The sequence below is a fragment of the Rhea pennata genome, chromosome 4, assembly GCF_028389875.1.
Source record: "Rhea pennata isolate bPtePen1 chromosome 4, bPtePen1.pri, whole genome shotgun sequence".
Classification (NCBI taxonomy): Eukaryota; Metazoa; Chordata; class Aves; order Rheiformes; family Rheidae; genus Rhea; species Rhea pennata.
This window is the reverse complement of record NC_084666.1, coordinates 43,450,317-43,477,558: the sequence shown is the minus strand read 5'-3', so window position 1 is coordinate 43,477,558 and position 27,242 is coordinate 43,450,317. Positions and strand designations below refer to the sequence as shown.

At 33.2% G+C, this 27,242-nt stretch overlaps 1 protein-coding gene across 2 annotated transcripts in view; it reads right to left on the bottom strand.

Annotated features, from left to right (window-relative positions):
• FSTL5 (follistatin like 5) overlaps nt 1-27,242 on the bottom strand; it is a 277,012-nt gene that overhangs the window by 119,920 nt on the left and 129,850 nt on the right. For both annotated transcript variants that reach the window (XM_062574720.1, XM_062574718.1), the window contains exons 4-5: nt 24,712-24,908; nt 14,145-14,265 (exon numbers count right to left, since the gene is read on the bottom strand). In XM_062574720.1, coding sequence (XP_062430704.1) covers nt 14,145-14,265; nt 24,712-24,908 — 318 coding nt within the window. The remainder of the gene's footprint in view (nt 1-14,144; nt 14,266-24,711; nt 24,909-27,242) is intronic.

The window sequence follows — 27,242 nt, the reverse complement described above, 5'->3', positions numbered from 1 at the left end:
AAAAAAAAGAACAATACTCTAAAATGGTAATTCAGGATTAAATTATCTTAAAAAATAGCAAAAAGGTGTTAGAAAGCATGAAGCAAAACAGAACTACTCTATTTCCATTGCAAGAAGAAGGGGGCCATGCAACTCTTATTTCATAATTCCCTAGAGTCTGAAAAGTAGAGTTATGGAGTAGCTCCTTACAGAAATCTATAATGTGGAAAAAGCATGGATGGGAGTAGCAGTAGGTTGAAAATCACTCTAAAAGTCTGTCAGCTGATTGACATGACAGTTTAGATTTAGAGGGAAGAAGAAAAAAACAGAATTCAAGGTAAGCTCTGTTACCTGACTGTACAGAGGCTTTTAACTTTTGATATTAGGCAGGTAGAGTTTTATTCCCTAAAAGGGTAGATTTCCATGTAAAGGACCACAGCCTTATGTGAAACACAAAACACAAATTGTTGAGTACGAGACTTTGTACTCATCTTTAAGCCTTTTTTTAGCCTATGTCTTCTTGACATCAACGTGCTATGCCATATCAGATCCCCAACTGCATGCTATGATACAGCAGGGTTTTGGCAGGATCTTCAAAGATATTACTGAAGTTTGGATGAGAATTAGAATCCATTAAGCTAAACAAGCATAACACAGTAATAGTTCAGCTTATCCCACATGAGAAAGATTATACCAAAAGTGGTGATGAAAATCTGTAAGCCTGAAATCTCTTTTTGTTCTAGTGGTTTGAAATGAATAGATACATATTCCAGAAGGAGTTGGCAGTAATCTAAAAGTTCTGATCAAAACAAGGTCTGTGAAGACAGGCAGAGGTGAATATTTACACACTAATTCTGAAAATACTTAGCTGTTGCTTTCAAAGTCTTCAGTGGAAAAGTAGCTTCACTGTATAGTTATCTCTACTAAGAAAAATTTTCAAGAAAAGATGTGTGTGTATGCAAACTGAGAACACAAGAATCCTTAAATGTATTTAAAAATTTACAATTTTGAGTTTTACATCATTGCATCACCTTTTAAGAATCAAAAGGTATGTGTGTATATATATACACATATAGATGTGTGTATATATATACACACCTATACACACATATGTATATATATAAAAAATCATGTGTGTGTATATATATATACACATAAACACACATTTATATAACAAATATTTATATATTTTCAAAAACTCATTAAGTAGAACATGAGATGAATTTATAAAAAGTTTAATTATAGATATTCTGCATTTACTATGTGAAGAATGATGTAAAGCAACTACCTAACTTTACTTTTAGGTATGAATACTCTGTGTATTCCTCTTTTGGTTTTGAGGCCTTATATATTTCCTGAAGATCAAAGCATATTACCTGTATCTAAAAATATCAGCACAAAACTTAAAGGACAAAAAAAAAGAGACCAGCTTCAGCTATGGCTCTCAGTCTTGCATGCCACAGTTTTGCTCACAGTACCTCTGCCTGATCAGTCTACCCTTTCACAAAAAACATGCATCAGGTCTTATGATGGGCTGCCAAAAAAATCTTTAATTTCTCTACTAAAGGAGTCTGCCTGCAGGTGTCTTATGAAGGTAAGTCAGCAGTGTAGTACCAGCTTAATCTCCTCTGTAATCTTGTGCTATTCAACATGATCTGGGAGAAGGGGTGAAAAACTAAGTGATAACATTTTCTGAGAACAAGAAATCAAGTAATTTGGTTAATAAAAACTAAAAGATGATTTGCATAAAGACCTTGCAATAGTGGGATGCCAAATTCAATACACTGAAGTACTGCATGCAGGGTTAGGGAAAAAAAAAATAAGCCCAACTTTATTCACACAGTGGTGGGCTCCAAACTAGCTATTATTGCTTAGGTATGAGATTGTGAAAGCAAAATAGGCAGTTGTATGCATCTACTCAGCCATGACAACGTAACAATAAAAGGAATTACTAGGCAAAGACTGGTATCCAAACAGAAAACATTACAACGCTGTAAAAATCCAGGGTGTATGTGCAACTTGGGTCTGTACATAATTTTAGTCCTTACATCTATGTGTGTGTGTGTGTGTGTGTGTGTGTGTATGTATATATTACAAAAAAGTTACAGTAAAGCTTTAAAAGAAGAGAGAAATGCAACCAGAATGATCAAAGGTGTAGGACACCTTCCACACAGGCTATTAAATGAGGGATTTTTCAGCATAGAAAAGAGATGACTAGAAAAATATGGCAAGAGTTTATTAACATTATAGTGTTATAGAGACTAAGAATATGACAAAATTATTCAGAATCTCTTATCGTAGAGGAACTAAATAAACTAAACTGAAGGCATGTACTACAAACAAAAAAAAAAAAGATACTTTTTAATGCAAGAAATCATTAAGCTGTGAAGATCTCTGAAACAGGATGTTGTAGATGGTAATTTCTCTTGGACCCAAAAGGCAATCAAATTTATAAGGCAGGCATCCATCAGGGGCTATTAAAGACAGCGGCATTCTGTAGGCTCAAAAAGTCTCTGAGACACAAATCACCTGAGCTGAGAAAGTATATTAGAGGGAAATCTTGCATGCTTGTTCTTTTTTGGTAATCTTCCCTAAGCACTTCTAGAGATGAGATACTGGACTACATGGATCTTTGTGGCAGTTGTTGTTACACATATGTTGTACTTAAATGGATATAAACTCAACACTTCCAAGGTACAAAGTGTTGTCCTTTTTCCTATGACCAAAACTGAATTCCACATATAAATCATTCGCTAACCTTACATAGGATATTTGCATAGGCTAAGATACTCTGAGATCATAATCTTTTAGAAAAACAGCCTTGAAAATCTACTATCAAGTTAATTTCATGAACCTATGCATTTTTTTTTTTAAGGCAGGCAATCAGGCAGGTATAGAGATGGTATTGTATTACAGAATCACAGAATCGGTAAGGTTGGAAGGGACCTCTGGAGATCATCTAGTCCAACCCCCCTGCTCAAACAGGGTCACCTGCAGCATGTTAGACAGGGTTGCAGCCAGGTGGGCTTTGAATATCTCCAGAGAAGGAGACTCCACAACCTCTCTGGGCAACCTGTTCCAATTCTCTCACAGTGAAGAAATTCCTCCTCAAAGAGCTTGCAACGTAGTAAATATTTTCATGTCTGAATCTGAAAAACAGATCTTAAATATACTATGTAGAAACTAGATTGTAGTAATAATGTATTTGCCATATTGAACTAATACTGTAATAGTCCCACCCTTTCCAAAATTCATAGCTTTCTATCTATGAAGGGAGTCAAGCACTGAAAACCCATGGCTTACTAGAAACATGATTTTAAGTTAGAAGCTAGCCTCTTCCCTCCATAGCTCAAGCTAGTTCAGGAGTCACAAGTTAGCAGGATATATTAGCAGGATATATTTCTGCTTTCCCAAGAAATGCATCATGAGGTTCCTTGAAAATCACTGCTTTTTCCTGTTTCTCCCTTGACATATTCTATGCACACAGCTACAAATATATATATATATAACAAACACAGGATAAAAAGCTCAGGAAGCTTATAACTGTATCGAATTTCTCACTCTTTTTCCGTGGCATCTTTTTGCATATGGTTCAAGAGCACTCATATAAGCACAACTTTTGCCTTTATTTAATCTTGTTTAGTTGGGAATAGAGAGGGAAAGACAAAACCAAAGCCTGAAAACATTAACTAGAAGGAAACTAAACAGAAATAATTTATTATAAATTAAATAAATAAATAACTGAGGAAGAATAGATGCTAAACAGAAGAGAGAAGAAATGGACCGTGCTCTGAACAGAGTAGAAGCGTATGAACAACTATGAAGAACATTACGATAAAATGCAGTTTGAATGTCTTTGCCATAGAGGATCTACCAGTAAGGGTTGGCAATAGGTGAGTTGGATGCTCTCTTCTTGCCTACTTACTAGGCTACTGCACTATTTTTCCTTAGCGGGGGAAGCAGGATTAAAATGAGAAGGAATATATAATGGAGAGTAACACTAAAAACTTATTTTTTTCCTGTTATTTCCAATACTTCTACACCTCTGACCAGAGGGTCAAGCTCTTCAGCAACTTTTAAACTCAGGATCGTGAAACTGGCCCAAAGGTATTCTCAGAACTGACACAATCAGTTTCAAATAAAATAAAAAGTACTCATCAGATTAAGCTATTCACTTATATAGCTTTATAAATGTGTACATATATATGTAATTCATACATATATCTCCATATATGGCGCACAATTTTGTAATAAACTGACCTTTTTTAAAAGAGTAATCAAATGAGTATCAAATAGATTTCAAATATTTCCTGAAGCATTTAATCTGCAATGCTAAAATAGATAAATCATTTATTCTCTTCATTTATTTTAACTCCAAATCTAAAATATAAATAATGAAAAATATTTTATTCACATCTTCTTTGAAGTTTTCTGTGAAATATTTATATGCAAATAATTCATTCACTCTTTATTTCAGCTGCCCAAAATAGTCTTTTTTCCAATAGCACCAATTAGTATGCCAGGGAAGGAGTAAACTACAAAAACATAACACATACCAAAACACACTACAAAAACAGAACATTAAAGGGGAAAAAATAGCAGGATCAAAAGGTATGAAGCAATAATATAACATCACTTGAAATGTTCTATGTTCCAGAAATGAATTTAGTAATGAAATTCCATGAAATAGAACATTTTGCCACAATCTTATTCTGTATGAATAATAAGAATAAACTAAAAGAGTTTCTTCTGTAATATATTTCTCTGCAATGGAGATATTTTGCAGGTAATCTTTAGCTATACTATATATAGTGCATCTTTGGGGGCATTCAATCAGGAAAAAAAAAAAAAGCCTTTCCCAATATACTATAATATACTTTCCGATAACCCTCAGGTTTACAGAAAAGCTCACAAGCATTGCAAAGTTGAAATTATTCTTTTATTAATCTCATTTTCAACATTTCCAGTATACTTTCATATGATCTTCTTTTCATCTCAAAATTTCATCTTCAGATTCTTTATTATAGTGCAAATGTCAGATATGTTTAAGAAATCCAGATATCCTAGAAATTGCTAAAAGCCTTTTCAATTTTCTTCTGACTGTAATATTTTATCAAATTATTTTTTATTTACTCATTTGTCAGAACAGAGCCAGAAAAAATAGGAAGAGTAGATAAGTTAAAAAAAAAGAAAAAAGAAAAGAAAAAGAAAAAGAAAAAGAACAACAACAAGAACAAGAACAAAAATCTAGAGGGAAGGACTATGAGGTATAACAACGAAACAGCACATGGTCCAAACTTTTGGACAAACATACTTAGCAACACTTTCCTTGTGCTAGATACTTAAGGATCACCAGTAAACTCAACCTTGCATGGAATACAGAGTAACACAAAGCAGCTCAAAATATTCTCTGAAGAAACAAATTGTTTAACAGAAAAGATAATTTATTCATGCAGCCTTCATCTGAAATGTATAAATTCTACTAGAACTCAAAAAGTTGTCCCAGACCACTATGTAGAACAACGACTTAGAACCACCCTTTCCTTAGTAACCGGCAAGTCTTACAGTGTTGCAGCAAGATTACCTCAGATTTCTGGTTAGTGGAGTTTCTGATAAAAGATTTATTTCTTTTTTTAAAAAAAAATTTTTGCAAATATTTTATTATTTTAATTTAATACGTAACTAAAAAACAGTTTACATCCACAGGCAGGATTTATCTTGTTTTTATTAAATAGATTTAAAATGGCTGTATTCAGTAACATGGAAAATCAAGCAACTTATCTATGCACATCAGAAAATACCAAAGACTCATTTTTGAAATTTCACCCATGACTTAAATTCAAACTTATACATTCGGTTTTGTGAAAGAGAAAAAGGATGCTTCTCTGCTGGTTCCTAATGAAATCAAAAAATGAAATATGATTTCTGTTGAAGCCCTGTTACATACCAATTCAGCTGACTGAAATAATCAAATTTGTTTCGGTCAATTTTTTTCCTTTTTTTTTTTTTTAGCAGCAAATGCCTTGGCTATTACAATATTCAGAATACTCATCCTGTCTTCTCTCAAAATTGGTCAAGGAATATTATCCTTATTTTCAGTTTCAAAAACTGACTCGGCAAAATTCTCAAATAAAAGGGAATTTCCTTTCATACCTTACAATGACACATATTTGTCTTAATATAATACAAATTTATATTAATAAAATAATTCTTTTTAAGGGAAGGGACACCTATTTAGAAATAAATATGATACATATTTATGATAGAGAAATAAATATTATGTAATTTTATATTAAATTATTTTTAAAACTATCAATTTAAGTGAGTAGTTATTGTTTGCTAACAATGTTTATAGCCAGTTTCTTTGGAGGCTGAAACTGGGGAAATATTGTAACTATGAGATCTAGATAAAAAGGCAGTGCTATGGGTGCAAAGGAAACAAGCAATGCAATAGTTAAAGACTTTCATACTATATAGTATTTTGAGTCTTTCGGTATTCAGTATAGTTCCATAAGTGTAATTCTGCCTTGAAGCAGATATTTAATGTTCTTGCTTCTGGATTAGCTAGTGCTTGTCTCCTTTAATCCACTGCCATTACTTGCATTCTGGTAGATCCTTTTTTTTCCCCCCATCTGCTTTGGAGAAACAGAGCTTCCTTTAAAACTGTTAGTAAAGGCCATTGTGATTACAAATTATTATTTTAAATACATATTATTTTGAAAATTTTAAATTATTATTTTAAAATTTTCCTTACAACATCTAGACAGAGGTATTTGTGGATGTTGAAACATCAGCCTAATCTTACCAATATATTCTCCTGCACAAATGAGAATAGTCTCAGAAATAACAACAACCAAAATAGTTGCAACAGTACTGAGAGTCACAGTGCACAGCAATTTGACTTCCAAGAGATAAATCATAAGTCGATCATTGACAGGTGGTGGTTGCTAATCATAGCCAAAAATTCAGAATTGCTCTGGGCTTATTTTTTTCCAGAATATTCTGTATCATTCTCTATAGTATTTAAATGAGTTCAGATCATAAACTCACTGAACGGCTTAAGAGAGTCAGCTCTTCGGCATTTTGATCTAATGACAAATATCACGCAGGCAGTAATCTCTCCCCCCAGCAGACCTCTGGAGTCATGAACAAAGTCTGCTAATTTTCTCTTTTCTAAACCCTCCTGATAGCCAAAGATGTTGCAAAATATTGGTTTCAATTATTCCTGCAAACCTACCTCTGCTTCTAATTTGTTATTCTAATTGTAATTTGTATAATATGAAAAAGTAAACCTTAGACACCTGGCCTTAGCAAAATGTGAAATTCTAGACATACAACTCATATACAACTCAATACACAACTCATTCACAGTTGCAGTATCAGCATGAATATTAGTATTCCATTTCTAAATATCTGAGGTTAGGAAATAATGGCTCATTCACTATCAAAGGTTACTGGTTTATTTTGACAAATCTTATCCATTTCATAAGTTAGCTCAGTGTAAACCTTCTAAGGCCTAGGACTGACAGTATCAGGGTACATAAAAACACGAATAAGGTATCTTATCAGAGCTTCAAGAGAAGCATGTACAACATCTGCTCATGTTGTATACCTTGATAAAATCTTTCATTTCTTTGTTCATCCATAATATTATTGTATGATACTATTAGACATTATCCAGTGTTCAGAATGCATGGCATAAAGAATATGCAAAAAGAATATATGCTAAAAACACGTGTTTGCTTGCTACATTGATCCAGATCTGAGTAGGAAAAAAAATGCACTAAGAGCTCAGCATTTCTCTGAAGACTTCAACAAAAACACAACTTGCCAAATAGCAACATTTAAGATTTAAAAATACATTCAGGGTGTTGTGGAAAGTAGAAAGATGGAGAGGGAGGTAAGGCTTCTGACATAAAATAAAATCCTAATTGCAGCTTTGCCACAAATGTGGATGCATATAAAGTCCTGTGAATTAGTACCACGGCATAAATCTACTACAGTTTTTACAGCTATAGTGCACATAGCAGGTCGATACCGGTAAAGCTGCACTCAAGACATATATAACGCATACTACGTGTGGTGTGTGCACTGGAACCAACTTGGGGAAACATATTAGCACTGCACAGGAGTTACTGGCTTTGTGCTGAATCACACAGAGCAGCAGTGACTGCAGCCCAGCGGAGGTCCACAGTCACCTCACTGCTGGGTCCACCTTTGGCAGAGGTTCAAAGCATTCATTTCAAAGCTGCATGAAATCTTTAGAAAAACTTACTGAGCTTTCAACCTTAGCCTGTATATGGACAGAGAATGCAAACAGGGGAAACTGACTTATAAATAAAAATTAATTAGAAATAAAAAGCTTGCATATTTAGTCTTTCATGCGGTGTCTTTTTTAAAATAGAATTATAGTTGTTTTTTGTTTTCAATACAGAATAAGTTTTTCCAAGTCCAGATTCCCAGGTAAATGGAATACTTAATTTTTTTTTATGTATAGTAGAATGCAAAAGCACTTTTATTAAAACACATTTCAGAAAGAAAAATCCATTATTTTACTTTCAGAGACCCTTTTTTCAAATAATAAGCATAGTTGTAATGGGAAAGCACCAAACACACATTTTTTGATTATTTGGGAATCTCTTGGTATAGCAATAAATTGATTATGATAGTGTCACGTCAGAAATTTCAGGCAGACAATACTTTAAAACATGAAACACTATGTAACATTTCAAATATTTGCTTCTTTGAAATCATCAGCTTTACAATTCTGTCCACTTAAGAAAAGAGGTTGTATTCTTTTCCCAGCTTACAACCTCTAGATGGAGAATACGTATAACACGAGCAGGAACTTAAAAGACAGATTAAATTAGACAGAAAAATATTACCACTACGTCCGTTAGCTCCTACTCAAAAGGATGTTAACTGGTATTTTCAGAGACTGGTGTTAAAATATAACACCCCTGGAACATTCACTAGCTGTTGCTGGAGAAGGAATTAATGGTGGCAGGAGACAGACTAATACATCTTCCTCCCTCAGACACTCTTTCCTCCACTATTTGTTAACTTGCTTTACTATTGAAGACTTATCATGGATATAAGCTCCGACTCATGTTTCACATTAAATAACAATATTTAGGATCACATAGTGCACTCAATGGAAGTATAAATTCGATTAAGATTTCTTTGAGTTAGGCTTTGTAGCCTTAAGGATAACTTATAGAAGCCAACGGTGACACTCATTTATTTCAGTTAATAGTTCAGTATAGGCTTTGTTTTTTTTAAAAAAAAAACTCTGTTCAATTTTGCTTTGGAAAGAAAGAGAAACATTTCAAAACAGCATTTTGGAACGTGCCTCTTTGATAATTGCATTTGGTAAATTTAAAACTGAACTTAGGCTGTCTTAAGGCATGCAGTGTGAACAGTGGTGTTTTCGAAGCATTTTGAGGGGAATGAGAGAATCTGGTCACAACCAGTCATAGGCCCTGTGCTTACAGGGACCTCTTGCCCTTCCACGGTATTCAAGATAGCACCAAGCGCCAAGTTGGACAGCCACAGCAGGCCCTGGTCTCTCACGTTTTCTCTAAAATCTATGCCTAAAGAGAAGCACTGTGATCTCAGCCTGGATTTTTTTTGGAACAGCTGCTACTGCTGTAGATTTACACATTATTTCACACACGTACATTGGCAATAAGGAGTGTTTAAAACCTGAATCTGACATCTGTGGCCTGAATAGCATTTCAAAACTTAAGGTACTTTTAAATATATTAAGCAATATTATCTACAATAACAATATACATGATTCTGAACAACAGCTGAGAGAAAGATTAAGATATTGTTGAGAATTTTGAGTGGTAACTGAAAGAACAAGTAGCTCCTTTGAGACTATAGGGTCTCTCTATTGGAACAGAAGTAATAAATTTAGGTCCTATATGGTTTTGGGTAGCTAATTCTTTTTGACAATTTCCTGTATATCTAGTGTTAATTTTAAAATTTAAATAAGTCCTCAATGTTTAATTTCACCTTTTGAACATAAAAGAGCATCAAAAATAGATGGAAAATAGACACTGAAGATAGTAAGTGATTCTGAAAGATCACCTTTTTTTCATTCTATACAGGGTTTCAATTGTTACACAGAGTAATTGAATAGTTCTGTTATTTACAATAAACTTGTTATTTGTATTCATTGTAATTAATCAGTTCTATTCATAAACCTCTAAATTACCATCATTTTTTCTTCTATGATCACAAAGGGAAGTATCTACATATATAATGGCATCTGTTAAATGATCAAACAAAATAATTTATCACTATTTACTTGCTTGTGGTATGCCTTGAAATTTTGTAACCCACCATAAAGACCACCTGAAATACCTACTCTGAAATTTCATTTCAAAATTTACTTTAGAGAAAGAAAAGCATATATTTTATTTCAGAAAACAGCAATGAAAGGCAAACAAAAAAAGAGAGCATTTAGAGCAAATGCAAAATTATTTTGATATTATAGGGCACATCACAAAAAGATAATCCTTGAAAAATAAATGACACATATTGGCTGAATTTTAGTTTACCTAACGTAAAGCTTTCAAGAATCTGTATCCATGGCTGGCTCCATCTTCTTATGCTTTCAGCCATCTCTCTGAGAAAAAGCTAAATATTTTTTTCTGTGCTTAAATTCCATTTCCTAAAATCCTTTAGCTTGAGGTTGAGGGAAGAAAAACTAAAACAAAGATTGATCTCTTTAGGAATGTAATTTTACATAATGTGGCCGTAAACAGTAGAGAATTGCCTTTGACGTTCCAACTGGTTTCCTTCAGTCCTACATTCCTAGGGTCTAACTAGATCCGAGCCTTCCACTTTTATCTTCTTATACTAACAGAAATAATTCTTCATACACCCTTAGGAATATATGCTATGGTACACTATATGTGTTGTATGATACAGCTGTCTCTAGCAGACATGTTAGGGTATCTAACAGATAGATATCTAGTAGAGAGAAGCCACAATACACAAAAAAACCCGCCTCACAATATACGAAAAAATATCTGATATCCAGAAAACTGCATGTTTTACCAGGATATAAGCATCTACATAGGCTTTTTTTTTCTTTCTTTTTTTTTTTTTTTTTTTTTTTGGGGGGGGGCACCCCCTTAAACATTTTCCTTCTCTTCTGTTACCTCAGCATTCGATCTTCCAAAGGGGAGAAATGACTGAATCTGAGGACAGATTGCTTTCACTGTTTAGATTTTTTTTATTTTTTTTTTAACCAAGACATGCTGTCAGTTGACTGAAAAGTTTTCCCTTACAAGTAAGGAGAGGAATATACAAACACTACAATACTTGAAAATTTTATTTTGTTAATATATGCTAAACACAAATTTCAACATAGTAGACAACACATTTCTTCTCTGAATAACACATTGTACCTTGCTGCAGAATGACCTGTTACTCCTCTTAGGCACCAGCCATCTGTCTGTCTGTCTGATGCTCAAACAGGCCACCTTTCTTTCATAATAGCACTAAATGACAGCATTCTAAACAACTTTTCTATGCGGTGAACTTAGAATCAGTTCTCATTTGCACATCTAGGCTCTCATAAAAATAGCACCCTCATTTATAGTTTATTTTGATTACTTTTCCTGTGCAACTTGAGTATCTTCTCAGCTCTGCAAAAGTTTAATAACTAGTGATACCACATATCTGGAGCAAGCTGCACTCAGAGAGAAGATCAGCTTCAGCTGATCTGTATCAAGTGAGCCATAAACAAAATATTCTTGACAGTTGTTGAGTTTTCAGTTTTTGGTATGTTTATGCCTATCTCAAGCAAGTCCAGTCTATTAGCTTAATTTCGTGGACTTTTTAGAGGCATAATCCATAATTGATAATAATAAAATATTAGCATCTTCTGTGTTTGTAAACAAGTTAAAAGTCAAGTTTAATGAAGATCACAGTCCTCAGTATAGAAAAGACACCAACAGTCAATCAAGTTCAAGGAGGATGACCACAATGTTCAGGGGCTGGAGCACTGGGCCTGTGAAGAGAGGCTGAGGAAACAGGGCTTGTTTAGCCAGGAGAAGACATAGCTTTGGAGAGACCCAAGAGCAGCCCCCAGAGCATATGGAAAGGGCACTGAGAAGAGGAAGCCAGGTTCTTCACAGCAGTGCATGGTGGAACAACACGAGACAAAAGGTATAAACTGAAACAAGAGGATCGGACTGGATATAAGGAATAACTTTTTCACCATGAAGGTAGTCACCCATGGGCACAGTGCACCTAGAGAGGTTGTTCCATCTCTGTCCTTGGAGGTTTTCAAGACCCAGCTGGATTAAGCCCTGAGCAGCCTGGGCTGACCTCCTATCTGACCATGCTTTGAGTAGAACTTTGGGCTAGAGACCTCCTGGGGCTCCTTCCAGCCTGAATTATGCTATAATCCTAAACAGGCCCAGAGACAAATTAAATCCCTTGGTTTTATAACATTACAATCATTTTACACACCCACACCTGTCTCAGTTTCGGTGTTCCCAAACTATCACTCTCTTCATCCTTTGCTGTAGGCTTGTCTCTCTATTAACGTATATTTTACAGGTGCTTTCAGCTCAGAATCTACAGAATAAATTCTAAGTTATACCGCAGTACTTACTGAAGAATACTGATACTTATTTCCTTATAGTTCTACTTGCATGTTTTGCATATTTGTCCATTCTAGTATTTTAATTGGAGGATTTTTTTTAAAGATGTTTTTACGCTACAAGAAACTTTGCTTCCAACATTTCAACAGAAGTACAACAGAGTAGATGCTGTTGTCAGATTTACTTCATTATGATCCTAATGTTGCTCGATCTCAGATCTCATTGCATAGTTATTCACATCTAGTTGTCCTGTTTATTTTAAACTCATTTTGTCAGACAAAATGAGCTCAAAGTAATTTGCATAATATACACTTGTGTGTGTGTGTGTGTATACACATATACACACACCCTTGTATATGCATGTTAACATTTCTAAGATAGGCAATGACTAATTTTTGTCCTTAAAGTGGCTTACTTTCTACTAATAGAGAGAGAAAAAAAAAAATAGTTCCTGTTGTCTGTGGGGAACTCTTCACAAAGCAGTATTATTCGCTGTCATGGTTGATTCTGAATTTACAGTCTTTAGATGACAGTCAAATTTTCTCTCTGCTTTCTTCCACTCCTTTTCCTTACTTAAAGGAGCATTCATTAGAGTTACAGTAATATTAAGAAAAAAAATCACAAAGGAACAAAACACAGAACCCTTGAAATTCTGCACAGAGTTTTGAATAAGATCCGTTTCTTCAACATTACATACCCAAATATTCTCTACTACCCTTTGGAATGAGTAAATGTCTGTAACTCCTGTTCCAGCTGCTGAGCATATATACTTTAAAGAGGAAGAGGAAATCTTAACAATTCTTAACTGAGATTGGTATCTATATGTAGATGGAAAAAGATATAAGAATGAAAAAATCAAAGATGAACACTCTCTGTCAGCTCAAGCGATAGAGAACTGTGGGGAGAGTCAAATATTCTGTGGTTTAAACATTTTTGAGTTAAAGTAGCTGATTTTTAAAAACTTCTTTAAAGAACAAATAAAACCAGAATATTTCAGAGAATGTCCACTACAAACACTGTTGCTTTAATTTTTCAACTGTGATATAATCATTAGAAAAATAAACCATAAACTATACCACAAATCCATCTCTCTCTTTCTGTCTCCTTTGAAGAGATCAAATACCTATTAAAAGTGCTACTTTTGTTGCTCAGTTTGTCAGAACTGGTTTCATCAACACCCATAAATAAAGAACGTGGGGAAGTACCCTAGCTTTTTCAGCTACACTGATAATGTCAGTATACTAATAATTTTTCATTAGTGCACAACACAAACTTATCAGTGCATGTCTGCATTAAGAAAGATTACCTATGAATTCATCATTACCAGAATCCCTCAGAAATCTGGCCACTAATGGATCTCTTATTGATTTCTGCTATGAAGTTCTCTACTACACCACAACTGTTAAATTGTACTCATGATTTAAGTACCGTGTCATGACATTTCAAAATTAAAAAAAAATCAAAAATAAAATACTCTTTTAGAAAGACAAAGCAAGAGACAGAAAACTGAGAGAATAATAGGCTAATCTTTGTACTTACGAAAAGCTCTATAGAATTCTTCCAGAGCTAGGTGCTTGTCACTGTTATAATCATCATATTTCAGCAAATCGAACAGAGAGCAGTCAGATAGATCCTTGCCAAGCTCAGCCCGTTTTATTACCTGACAAGAAAATTATAACCATGAAATTACATTTGAGCTCTTATAGTTCTCTGGCATAATTAATTGTTTCTAATAATCACTTAATAGATCATTTTAAAGTTGCTTTGGGGCAATGAACTGCAAACTGTGTAAAGTCAGGGATTTCCAGTTACTTTGTAATTATTTATTGCAGTTTTAAAAGTTAATACCTTTAGAATAGAGTCACTGAGATTATACAAAAGCTTTTGGAATGTATAGAGTATATAATGCGGCTAGACAGAAGCACTATAAAGATACTGTGAATGGCAGGATGCACACATGTTCATGCATAGGATGGTGAGTAAGTTAACATATGCACCAGATAATTTTCTGCATATAATAATGATGTAATTCTTTTCCTCTCAGTCCTAATTCCTAACCTCAAAAGCAACTGAGAACTTTTGAAATTAACTAAAACAGACTCCTATTACATTACTAATTATATCAGCTTCTTACAGGCTTTTGACAAGCCTATTATCATCCCAAAGACCTCTACAAAAGTAGCCAACCTGAAAAGACTGCTCAGTTTCTCAACAGGGGGCACATCCACTTTGGAAATGGATTATAATTAACAGTTGTTAGATTTTAACTCAAGTGAACTCCCAGAGAAGTGTTCTTTAATTTGTGTACTATTTAGGTTTGAAGTCTGTATGTGTTGCAGACATCTACCTGGATTCCAGCCAAGGAATTTTAAGATATTAATAACCACAAATGTTCTGAATTTGCATCTTACATTGCATATGTTAAAAACAAACAAGCAAAAAAAATCCATTTAACTGAGGGAAAACAACTCCTTGCTGAAAGCTTGTATGGTTTAATTTTTTTAGTAGACATTCAAAGAGAGATTATAGTTCAAGTTTTTTTGTAAAATAATTGCTTTTCCTGCCCTCCATCAGTCTCCCAAGAGAACTGCAAAGCCATTATATTTGTATTATCATACGATAGCTTCTAAAAAGTAGAGGATACAGAGACTTTTTTCAGCTGCTCTGCAAAGGAATTGACAGGAGTAGAGATGAACAGATTCAGTTTTTATTCATGTAAATAGAACATTTCCAAACAAAAAACACAGAACAAAAGGAATATTAGAGCAAAGAGACAGAATACTTGAAAGAGCAAAAAATGTTTTTAATCTCCTATACAGTAATATAAAAGCATTATAAATGACAATAACCTTGTTAGTAAGCTAGAAAGTACGAAAACCACTCAAAGACATCAAAAATTGCCACACAGATAGCTTTAGCTATTATTAAAGGTACATATTGTGCTTCCTGAGCATTAGTGCTAGCTACTACTCATACTTTAAAAGCCTGTTTATTAGGCTTACGTTAAACTGGAATAAGAAAAATGAAGTTGTATTCTGTAAGGGACAGAAATGTAGCCAGGAAAAATTAATAAACCTAAGCCCATTATTTTTACAAAGGTAGTACTGCAGATAAAATGATATGTATTGAAAACTTCATTATAAAAGAAATCCCTAAGCTTTTGAGGCTACAAAAGGTGTTTGATAACACATTTGATCCATGAAAATAGAATATTTCAGGTGAAAAGTACTTGTTACTTTCCTTGTTTTTGATAAAAGGTGCTCTAAACTAGTTTAAAGCACTTATTCTCATTAGCTTTGATCATACAGACAAGGATTAAAACTTTAAAATTTTAAGGTGCTGCAATAAAACCCACTGTTAAAGTCTCATAACACTTCCCATTATAATACAGTATTTTTAATTGAATATCAGCAATCTCAGCTAAAAACCCTTGGATTGAAATTTTGTATGTCTGAAATCTATCTTCTGTTGTTTTTCACTTAGAATTGTTCCAATTTATATAAATTAATTGACAGAATGTTTCAGACATTTTCAAGAATAATGCTACACACAGGTAAGATTAATTTATATTTATTGATTTATTATTGATTATTTAATTTTAACATTGAGTAGTCCCATGGTTTTGATAGTGGATTTGAGATTCAGTGTCTTTGTATATATCATAACCTCTACATTAGCAACACACCTTGGTATTCTTTTAAAAAGTCACTCAGTTTTGACCTACACGTAGATCTCAAAAATGTCAGTGAGTACAGACTTCAGAAGGTAAAGAAGCAATTTTATACCGTCATTAATCTGAATTAACCATGATCTGCTGTCAAAAGAGCAGTTCCAACTTTCACCAACTCTCACCCCTATGTGTGGTCTGTGGATCAGATCAATTCCTCGATTGAAAGCAAAACTAATCTTTGTTGGTTTTTTTCTTCTTTCCTTTCTCTTCAAGGGGCAGAGATTAATATTCTGTCATGAGATCTGACAAAATACACATCAAGATGTGGGGATCTGGATTTTGAAAAAGTGGAATTACATGTTTCTGTAGCAGACTCTAGTTAGAGCAGATTGACTGTTACAGGAAATTACAACCTATATGAGACTGTTGCACAGTAAAACTTGCTACTTTCCAAGCGATTAGCAGAGCTGATGTTAAACAACTTATTTTATGGTCAAATGCTTTAAAATCAGCATGATCAAACAACCTGTGTCCTATAGTCCCTAAACTACAGGCTGCACGACCTTTTTTCTTCTTGATATTAACTTTTAATACATGTTCAAATATCAGAGAAATTCTGTAAGATGAGACCCATGCTGATACAGTGTAAATATTCAAACAGGGAAAGAAGAACGAACAACATCAGTTCAAGAAATAAACACTGGAATTCACAAAAAAGATTGTAAATATTTTTTGTATTACTAAATGTTGCCATGAAAGAATTTTTTTTTTAATCATCATCATCTAGGAACTACAGCCTGTGAGACAACTCTGATTTCATTTTCTTTTACTTAAATTAGAGGTTTATAAAGGCAGCTTGGTAAACATAATACATTCTTGCAAGTATTTTTAATTTAGCACCCTGCAGTGTTACAAGAGAAATTAATACTAAGCAGTATCAATAAGGCACCTCTTGCATGGATAAAAACATCAGTAATTGCAAAACCTGAAGAAATAGATGTCAATGAGGAATCATCAATGGCTGAAACAACCTTGTGGGATTTTGAAAGGGCTGGGACTCATCCCAATCTTTTTGGTAATTTAAATATAAATATTAAAAGAAATTTGGCAGATGGTAAATCCTGGTGAGGTGAATAACAATGAGGTGGAAGGCAGGGCAGCATATGGAATGAAATGGATCACATGTTTTCAGAAAAGGAATATGTGGTTCTATAAAGCCAAAAGCAAGGTCACTCATCCGAAAACAAGAACCTAGACTATATCTTAACAGGGATAAACATACCCTGGAAATCTGAAAAATAGGCAGGAGTTACTTTGGATACAGAAGTCATTATACATTCTGTAGTGCAAGTAAGCAATATGATTTTGGCTATTTAACAAGGTAACTGGGAGTAGAAATAATATTTTTACTTCTGTATATTGCAGCGGTGGGACTGATACTAAAACTCAGCATTCAGTTTTGACTTGCACATACTAAATTTAATGAAAAACGAGAAGAAAACTTAGAAGTTAGAATGGATCCATAAAAGTAACTGGAAATCTGCTGAAGACACTTTACCTTAAGGGAGTTAAAAATTTCTACCTTCATTGTTTATTTTCAAAAGGGAGACTAACAAGTCCCTTTATCACATTCTATAGGTACCTCCATAGGGGAAAAAATATATATAAATAGGGACTCTTCAATTTAATAAACAGACATTAATGGGACAGGAAATTTGAATAAAGACTCTAAAATTCAAAGAAGAAAAACAATTAACCTTAAATTCTGGGGCTCTTCCTTGATATTTTCAAATCAAGGCTGCATACCTTCTTGTACTTTTTTTGCTTTAGTTAAAAACAAGTTATTACAGTTTCTGAACTAAACATGTAAAACAAATTGAACAAAATTCCATGTCTATGATAAAGTTAGATTAGATGATGTAATAGTCTCCCTTGAGATTTAAATTCTATTAATCTCTGTGAAAGAGAGGAGAGTAAAATTCAAGGAAACTGACTCTTGAACCAGTTCTTTATCATGGTCCGGGTTTAAATCACAGTCCTTGCTTAAATAAAACAGAAAGAAAAAAAGATTAGTTATGGAGAAGAGAAACAGACAAAATGTTAGTGAATCATATGCTAGAAATAAAATTCTTGTTGTAAATGTTAAAACTTAATAAAGATGATCTGCATACTCTTATGAGTGTGTCATGCAAGGCATATATGCAATTACTTGATTTCAAACTCTTCTGAGATTCATTTCAGAGCATGCTCAAGTATAGCAAATTTTCCATTGCATTTCCATAAATACAGTGTTTACTTTACATAGATCAGAATAAATCGTATTTTGAAAAACATTTGTAATAGCCCTTTTCCCCACATGCCATTCAAATAGCTAACTACATAAATTCTATCTAATCCAGTAGAGTTATGATATAATCATGAGAGTCACCAGAATTACTCATAATGCAAGAAAATCATGGGAAGTGCTTCTACTTGTTAAAAACAAAGTCAGCAAACACAGATCAAGACGTCAGGCGTTTGGGACTGTGATCACAGTATAAGCAACATCCCACTTCTAGTTCTTAACATCTTCTCTTTTCTTTCCCCCTATTTTAGCCTTGTCTTGTAGGATTCTTGTTTTTGTTTTGCATCCAGAATAGAATATAGGGCATTAAGTCTTTCTTAAATTAGTGATAGTAAAAATAAATAGTGTAACCTATATAATAATTTATTTTTAAGCAACAGGGAGAAAATATATAAACAAGTTTAGTAGACAAAATGCAGTTCTGCCTGTGATGCATGGGGGAAAAAGAAAGCAACAAAGTTCGTTAAAAAAATTTTAAAAGGAAAGATGATCAATACCACTTCTCCCAGCTCCAAGTTCTCCAAATAAAGAATAAATAATTCTACTAATAATGAAAAAGCAAAACCAAAAGTCATGAAGAAGTAGTAGAAAAGTAAAAGTTACGGCTCCACAAGGTAGACTGATAAAAAAAAAAAAAAAGGGGGGGGGGGGGATATCAATAGTGAAAGTAAAGATGTAATTTATATTAGATACAGCTGAGCAAACAGGTGCCACGGAGTATCAGCTGACACAAAGTGCAACATCATTAATGCAAAATTAAAAACTGAAGATATAATTCTGTTGTTGTTTTCTCAGATCTCAGTGGCACAACACAGGGAACACGGCTTAGGAATCTTAATCTCTGAAGGAGAAGATGCAACCATAATTCAGTCCAAGCTGTCAGTCGCATAAAGAGAGACATACATCTATTCTCCATTAGTAAAGGAGCAACTTTTTGTTGTTAAATGTAACACCTGGCAGTCATTGAAGCAAATCTGAGGAAAAGGGTCATAAAGACCAAAGAAGAAACTAATTAAAAATCATCTCATCATTACATTTAGCAACAATTAATGCTGCATTACACATTAAAACTATGTTTATAATACCTTCGGATTAGATTTTTTTTAAAGCTAGTATACAATAACCAAGCTGTTCACTGATACAGTTCTACTGATCTATAGAAGACTCTGTTCTACTACGATGCAGCAGTCTTGCAAATTACAGACAACAACAACTAACGCACACAGCTATATAAACACTGGCATTTGTTGCTTGTTAAAAAAATCTTATTTTGCATAAGAACTCGAGTTGATGTTTATAAAGATGCTATGCTATACATGCATCAGCCTCGTGTATTTCTCTACAAATCCCCATTGTAGAGAAATTTAGAAATTTTAGCAACACTGTTCAAATGTTCACCATACTTTATAAAGTCTGCCACTTTGATATCACCTGTGCTTGAAGCATGTAAAATTGACATGCAAATCTCCGTGAATGTGATGAACTTTGTAAAATTTCCTGAGAATGAGCGGTTCATTTGATTTTTTTTTTTTTTTTTTTTTTTTTTTTTTTTGTTTTGGTCTCCATAACTAGAATTAAATGACATTGAGAAAATATTGAATTAAAAGGCAGGAATGAAAATGAGTTTTAATAAAAATGTACCATATTTGTATCTGTACTATGTTAAGCTGGTAAATAAGAGAAACATGGCCTGATATTTGAGATATTAAATAATAAATAAGAATGCTAAATTCTTTGACTTCAGAAAGTAAATCATTAAAAAGAGGGAAAAGGAAGAAGAAGATCTATTATTTATAATTATCCTATATTCAACTTGCTTTTGCATCATGGCACTTGAGGAAAATTTTCCCTTCTACATTAAATTTTGTTTTATTAATTCACTAGTATAGCAAATAAACAGAAGGAAAACAGCTCTAAGTTTAATAAAGTATAGATTATTTCACTTTCACACACAAAAGGAAATTTAATTTCACTCTTGAGCAAGATAAAGTGTGCTTAAAGCTTATGTATCTTTCAGTGATGGTAAACAGAGAAGTTTTTCTGTTATAAAAGGGCAATTCCACCATACAGGAATAACTGCATTCATCACTGGAGAGGCAACAAAAAAACCCAATGTATTTTATTCCCTTGTCTCCCCATAATAGTTCTGATGTTTTTTCTCCCCTATGCAGCAACAGAAATATGTAGTAATCAAGCACTCCACAGTAACAGGAACACTGAAGATCATTTGTAATAAATTCTATCTTGTTTTTGCAAATGGTAATAGATAAAAAAAAAAAAAAAGTCATTTCACAGCAGAAAATTCATAACTAACCTAGAAGAATAAATTATCTTCCTTTATTTTGGATTCATCTAAATCCCTTCAAGAAACAACCCCAAGAGATGCAATTACTAAAGCCTTGTAGATATGTTGTATTTATGTTAAATCACAGGTGATGATGATGATGATGATGGTGATGATAATTTTGTCTGCTACGCTGCAGGAGCGGCAGATATTCTTTCTAGTTAGTAGCTGTCCCTCCAAACAGAGTGGGCTACAAGATTAATATCATCAGTCAGTGCTTACAAAAACCAAAGCCATATCTCACCTGCCAGTGTACTATTTGGATTCTTGAACACAAAACGAACTTGGCCAAGCAGTGAGAGCAGTCAAGTTTGAGAAATACGGCAAATTTACCCCCACAAAAAAGGTTTACGCTTAGCCTGCATGGAGTTGCACGATCCCGCAGGTTTCCAACCTTCATTGCAGAATGTCTTTTCTGATGTTTGTACTGGGTAAATAGGGCTATAGTTATTTTTTGACTATAATTCTATATTAAATTACAGAGCCATATAAAAAATCATATCTAGATGACAGAATTGTTCAAATGAAAGAAAACAGCTTGACAGTTTTTGATTTATTACTCTAAAACTTGGAGTATATTTTTTAAACTTTCTCCCTACTTGAAATAGCTATTTAAAAACTTTTCTGTGACAAAGATCTTTTCCTAGAAAAAAGTAATCCTTTTTTTTATGCCGAGATGTAAATACAAGAAATTTACAATTTCTGAACCAAAAATATACCAATAAAATTTCCAGTGCTGATGTCATCATTTCAAATCTGCAAGTTATTCATTTGAATTTTACATTAGGTAGGATGAATACACAGATATGATAATAAAATGCAGTCAAAGAACCTGACTGCTCCTGTACTCTTCAAGGAGCTGTCAAGTTTAGGTGCAGTAAAAAAGTAAGTTTTAGCTCAAATTCATATGAATATGAACTACTCAGTATTACTTCTTGTTTTCTGTAATAAATGTTATTTTTCATACTCCACTAATATATTTAAATTTAAAATGCAGAAAAGCACTATTATGTATAATGGGCCTGTGTATTGCAAAATTTTGCTGGAATTGCGAGCAGACTAGAGATGAAAAATTATGTTAATCTTGAGAACATTTTCAAGAGTACAAGGTCTCCTGTTCAGTTAAATGGAATTATCAAGACCTTTCAGAAGCATGTTGCCCTCCTTACTTCCATCTTCATCCCCCCCACCCCCCAAAAAGGACGGGAAACCATCTTTTCAGAGTTAATGGGCCCACTAGTCTCTCACAGCAAGCGACCCCTCTTACATTATAAATCAATACCTACAAAATAAATCAATATCTTCTAGATAGGATATTCAAGACTAACTTTTTGTTTCTTCTCTCCTGTTAAAACAATTCCAATTTGCAGAAATACTGATTGCTATCACACCCATTAAGAACAGAAGACAGCAAAAGCCTAATCTCACTTTGCAAAAAAATTTCTGATTTATCAAATTTATGTTTAACAAAAAAAATTTCAGTTGGATAAATCACAGTAGAATCTAAACTTGTCAAGCATTCAACAATAATGCCTGAAAAAGCACATTTAATTTAAAAATGTTGTATTAAATTCTCTTAAATTGCCTTCTTGCTTTGAGTCTTCAGAGAAAACTGAATCACGTGCTCTGTTTGTTCTCAGCAAATACGCAGGCTAAAAATTCCCTCAATCACTCAAAGTGCTGGGTCTTAACCACCACGTTGCATGCTATTACGGAAATCAAAGATCAGTGCTTGCTTTCGACATACGGAAGGGAAACAAAGGCTCTTAGCTGAAGCTGCTGCTATCCAGAAGGCTTCAAGAGAAGCACAAATTTCATCACTGTTCTTCCTCATTCAAAGCGATTAAAGAACAGTTTCTGGGGGCAACAGGTTAGCTCACTGTTTCTCTTCGCAAAACATGCCATAACAAGCCACAAAGCACTAGTAATGAATCTATTTTCCATTATTCTTTGGATTAGTTAACAATGTTTCTGCTATGAATTCCAGTAAAAATCATAATTTAAAGTGTCTTGATTGGATGTTAAGGCTACTTGACAGGTTTCCATACTTGTGAAAAAAAGAATTAACTTGTTGTTCCCTTTATAAATTCATTTTTACAGACATGCAAAAAAGCATGTAAAACATGTGCTGACAACACTGTATCGTAAGAACCTACATGGTTTTTAAAAACACTTCAACACGAAGAAAAAGCAGGAAGAAAAAAAAAAGTATAGGTATAGCAACTGAAAACTGAGAAAAATTGTTTCTTTACATACACTTGCAAAACATGTGAATGTCCCTTGATCCTGATCTTTGGCACTAGTACCTTAATCTTTATTCTCTCCTGAAAAGATTACTATTCTCTGATAATCAGGTGATGGATTTGTAGTGATGAAAAATACTCAGCTATTTTCCAGTGCCTAAGTGAGACTGTGGCAAAGAGACCAAACTGTTTCCTAGTAGTAAAATACAGGAGGTTTTAAAATTCAGTTTATATTGCCAACCAATGTATTAATCACTATCACATTCTGTTTCAAGTGTTGATGATACATATCTATCAAGTATTAAACTTAAATATAAATATCTATAAATCTCAGTTATATATTCATACAGTATGTAAATCTAAAAAATATTATTTGTAATATGTACATATATGCAAATTCCTGCAAAAGTTGAAAAAATCTAAAATTCTTATAAAGTATGGAAGAATGATTTATTTTTCCTTCTTTTTTTAAAATGGATAATTTATTATTATTTAAAATTTCACTTACATTTGCATTTTATTCATAAGAAATGTATTTATCCTTGAAGTTGCCTCTTAAGCTTCAAAAGTTAATTGCAATGGAAATGATAATTCCAGTCATTTCTAAACTGTAGGTATACCTTCACCTGTAAACAGTTTTAAAATTTGTGACTCAACTTAAAAATATGGGATTCTGTCCAGCAGTGCCATATGGAAAACCATACCTCTCTTGAACTTTGTGTGGCTTCACAGTATTTGACTCCTTAAGGAAGCTCTGTCACACTCAGATTTCTCAAGAATGGAGAAATGGGCTGCTAAATCAAAGCTGGTAAATCTGCATGGGCTGGTAAACCAAAGTTCATTTGCTATACTTATTACTTATTCTTACCCTTTTAGGCAGATTAAAGCTAGCACGGTCATGCTTGCCAAAGCAAGCAAGTTTTTTGCTTAGATCTCTGATGAGTTCCTCGTGCTTCCTGTTTAGAGACTCCCAGGAACTCTCTCTTCCTGATACTGCTCCTCTCTTCCTCTAGACCTCTTATAAAACAAGAATACATTACACTATACGAGTGTTTTAAGAGATCACTCTTGTTTCATAACTCTAAGATACATCCATATGGTCAGACTTTACAACACTGTTGCTTTTGAAAGGAAGAGATGTGAAAAAAAAAAACCACTAATAATACATTCATAAACATTTATTCCCTCTCCTTCTTATAGAGAAATTGTTTCATACACAGAAGAGAATAATAAAGATAATACTGAGAGGAAAAGATAATTCACAGTCAAAACAAGCTGTAAGTATTTTAACCCCCTAGCTTAAATTCTTTAATATTGTATTCAAATTTCTGAATAATTAAGTTGTTTCAAAGTTGTTGAATAAATTCTTTCATCTAAGAGGCTCATATGTATTTTCTAAAGTGAAAACATTCTAACAATATGCCATGTACGCAAACGGCATCACTTTTTACCCCAAAGGGAGTTGACTAGATATTATGCTAACGGAAATAAAATCTAAATCTTACCTGAGATAATTCATTGCTGTCCACAAGTCCATTGTTGTCAGAATCAAAATAATTAAACATGTGATCTACGAGAAGTTTCTTTAAAGACATTTTCTCATCAATGCTTTTATCTTTCGATTGTGCAACATATCTCCGGTTTTGTAGATCCAGTAACATATTTTTCACTTTGTTGTATTCAGTAGGTTTACATTTATCCCCTGAAAAGGAAATAACAATATAAGCTTATTTTGAATTTGATTTCTTTTGAGAGGTTTAAAAGAAAAAAGAAAAAAAAAAGCAGAATGTTTTGACTTCTTATAACATTAACAGGATTGCTTTATGAGGCAAGGAATTTGTTCTGCAACGATTTGATCCAAATCATTTGTTTATCTGATCTTCAGAATAGGCCAAAAAATAATTGTGCTTCTAGGTACTTGGTGCTAAGAAAGTTTTCTGCATACAGAAACTAAAAGAAAGCCTTTTAATAATTTCTAAGGCCACTCTTTTTCCATTTCAGATCATTCTGGAAAGCCATATCTGAAGATTTTTAAAAGCGTTATTTGTTAAAGCATTTTGTATAAACATTCATAAAGTGAATACTGCAATGTAATATATGCTGTAAAAACAGCAAACCTGATAGAAAATGGTGCATGAAAAAAGAATACATTTTATAACAACATTTGACTTCAGGAGAAATTGCAATTGAGTGCTCATAGACTGACCCTATCTTTTATCTACTGGACATACCAAAGTAATTTGAATAGGAGAAGGTGGTTTTGCCAGGGCATGAGAAAGGATATGTATGACAAGATCCAGTAATCTCTTCATTATCAAATCTTTTTATAAAGTTGAAATTGCTACAGCAAACAGCCAGGAAATACCAATTATAGTTATTGTTTGTTCTAAAACAAAATACAATATGGCCTATTTCTGCTATTCTCACACATCAATCAGTGTACATTTTAAATTAAACAATGCGTTTAGAAGCTTTTGGTTTTATAAAGATGACCTTAAAATTTCAAATAGTTGTTTGTCAAGAAAGGCCATGTAAATCCAGACCAACACAATACAATTACCATGTCTTTGTTGCAAAAATACTTTTACACCTAGCTATTTCTTCTGTTAAGCTCCAAGTCGTGAATTCAAGGCCCCAACACTTATGCTGCTTCACAAAGAATGTTCCGTGCTTATTTTTAGGTGCTATGATAAAAAAACAAGTATTTATAAGGAACTATGAGTTTAACCTCCTAACATGGAAATAAGAGACAAAATGTTCCCAAGAATCTAAACCACCCCAGGGTAAGATCCTTCCCTAAGCCACTGCCTGTGGGTAGCTGCTGACAGTCCTATAGCTGGAGTAACGGGAAGAAACAAAAATCAAGCGATATAAGCTACATATAGTATTTGCATATTTATCCTGACCTGCCAGAGGCATGGAGACTGAGGACACGCAACACATAAAAGTTGAGCCCATCTGTGATGAGTCCCTACATGTCTGAATCACATAAAAAAAAAAAAAAAAAAAAAAAAAAAGGGGCAAAGGTCATTGCCTCTCATTTTAATGATTGATTGGGATGTGGATGTGAATATACATTCACTTCTGCCATCTATAAAAAGATTATTATGTAAGTGTTCAATAAAACTTTAAAGATCAATTTTTCTTTTAACATGTGTAATACAAAGCCTTCCACATGGAAGATAAAGTTGACTAAGTTCAAAAGAAAAAAAAATGTATATTGTATATTGCAATGAAAAATATTGAAATAATTTTCATTAAAAAAGATTAACTGAAAAGTTCAATCTCGATATAGTTAAGACTTTTGATGTGCCTTTGACTTTTGCTTAAGATCTAAAGTTTACAGAATGAATCAACTACTTTTTTTCTGAGGAAGTATTGTGAGCAAATAAAAAAATGCAGACAATGCTGTATTTTCTGCAATATATTTCTTTTTTCTGTGCTTCTTGTTACTTAGCATATATTACTGAAATTAGCTGTATAATCACATAAGGGCATATATTATGACATATTTATAATCTATACTTACGTTTTTCCAAAAGGGAAAATTATTTCTAGCATTCTTTTTGAAATACAACATAAACAGTACCTCATACAAAGTCAATTGTGAGAGTCCTATTGGTACACAGAGTAGACTCCTTCGTTTCAGAAATTTAAAGTAGTAAAAAATAAAGAATAGGAAGCAGTTAAATTCTTGGCCGCATTCCTAATTATGCTACCAGAATGTTATTTCTGATCAAATACCTTACATTAAATTGCACTGGTACATGCATTGTATTATATATTACCACATCAGCAAAAAAACCATAATTGTTTGACAATATGTTGCTAATTTCTGTTACAGGCATTCTATATTGAGATAACATTTCATTTTTATTTTTCCTATTCCCATAATTTCTTTTGAAAATATTTTTCATCATAAATGCAGGTTAAGTTTGTCAATATGTTCTATTAATTACCAACAGAAAAAAGCAAAGTCTCTTTGATCTCAAGGAAAATAGAATTAGGAAAAGAGACTTATTTAACTACAGAGGAA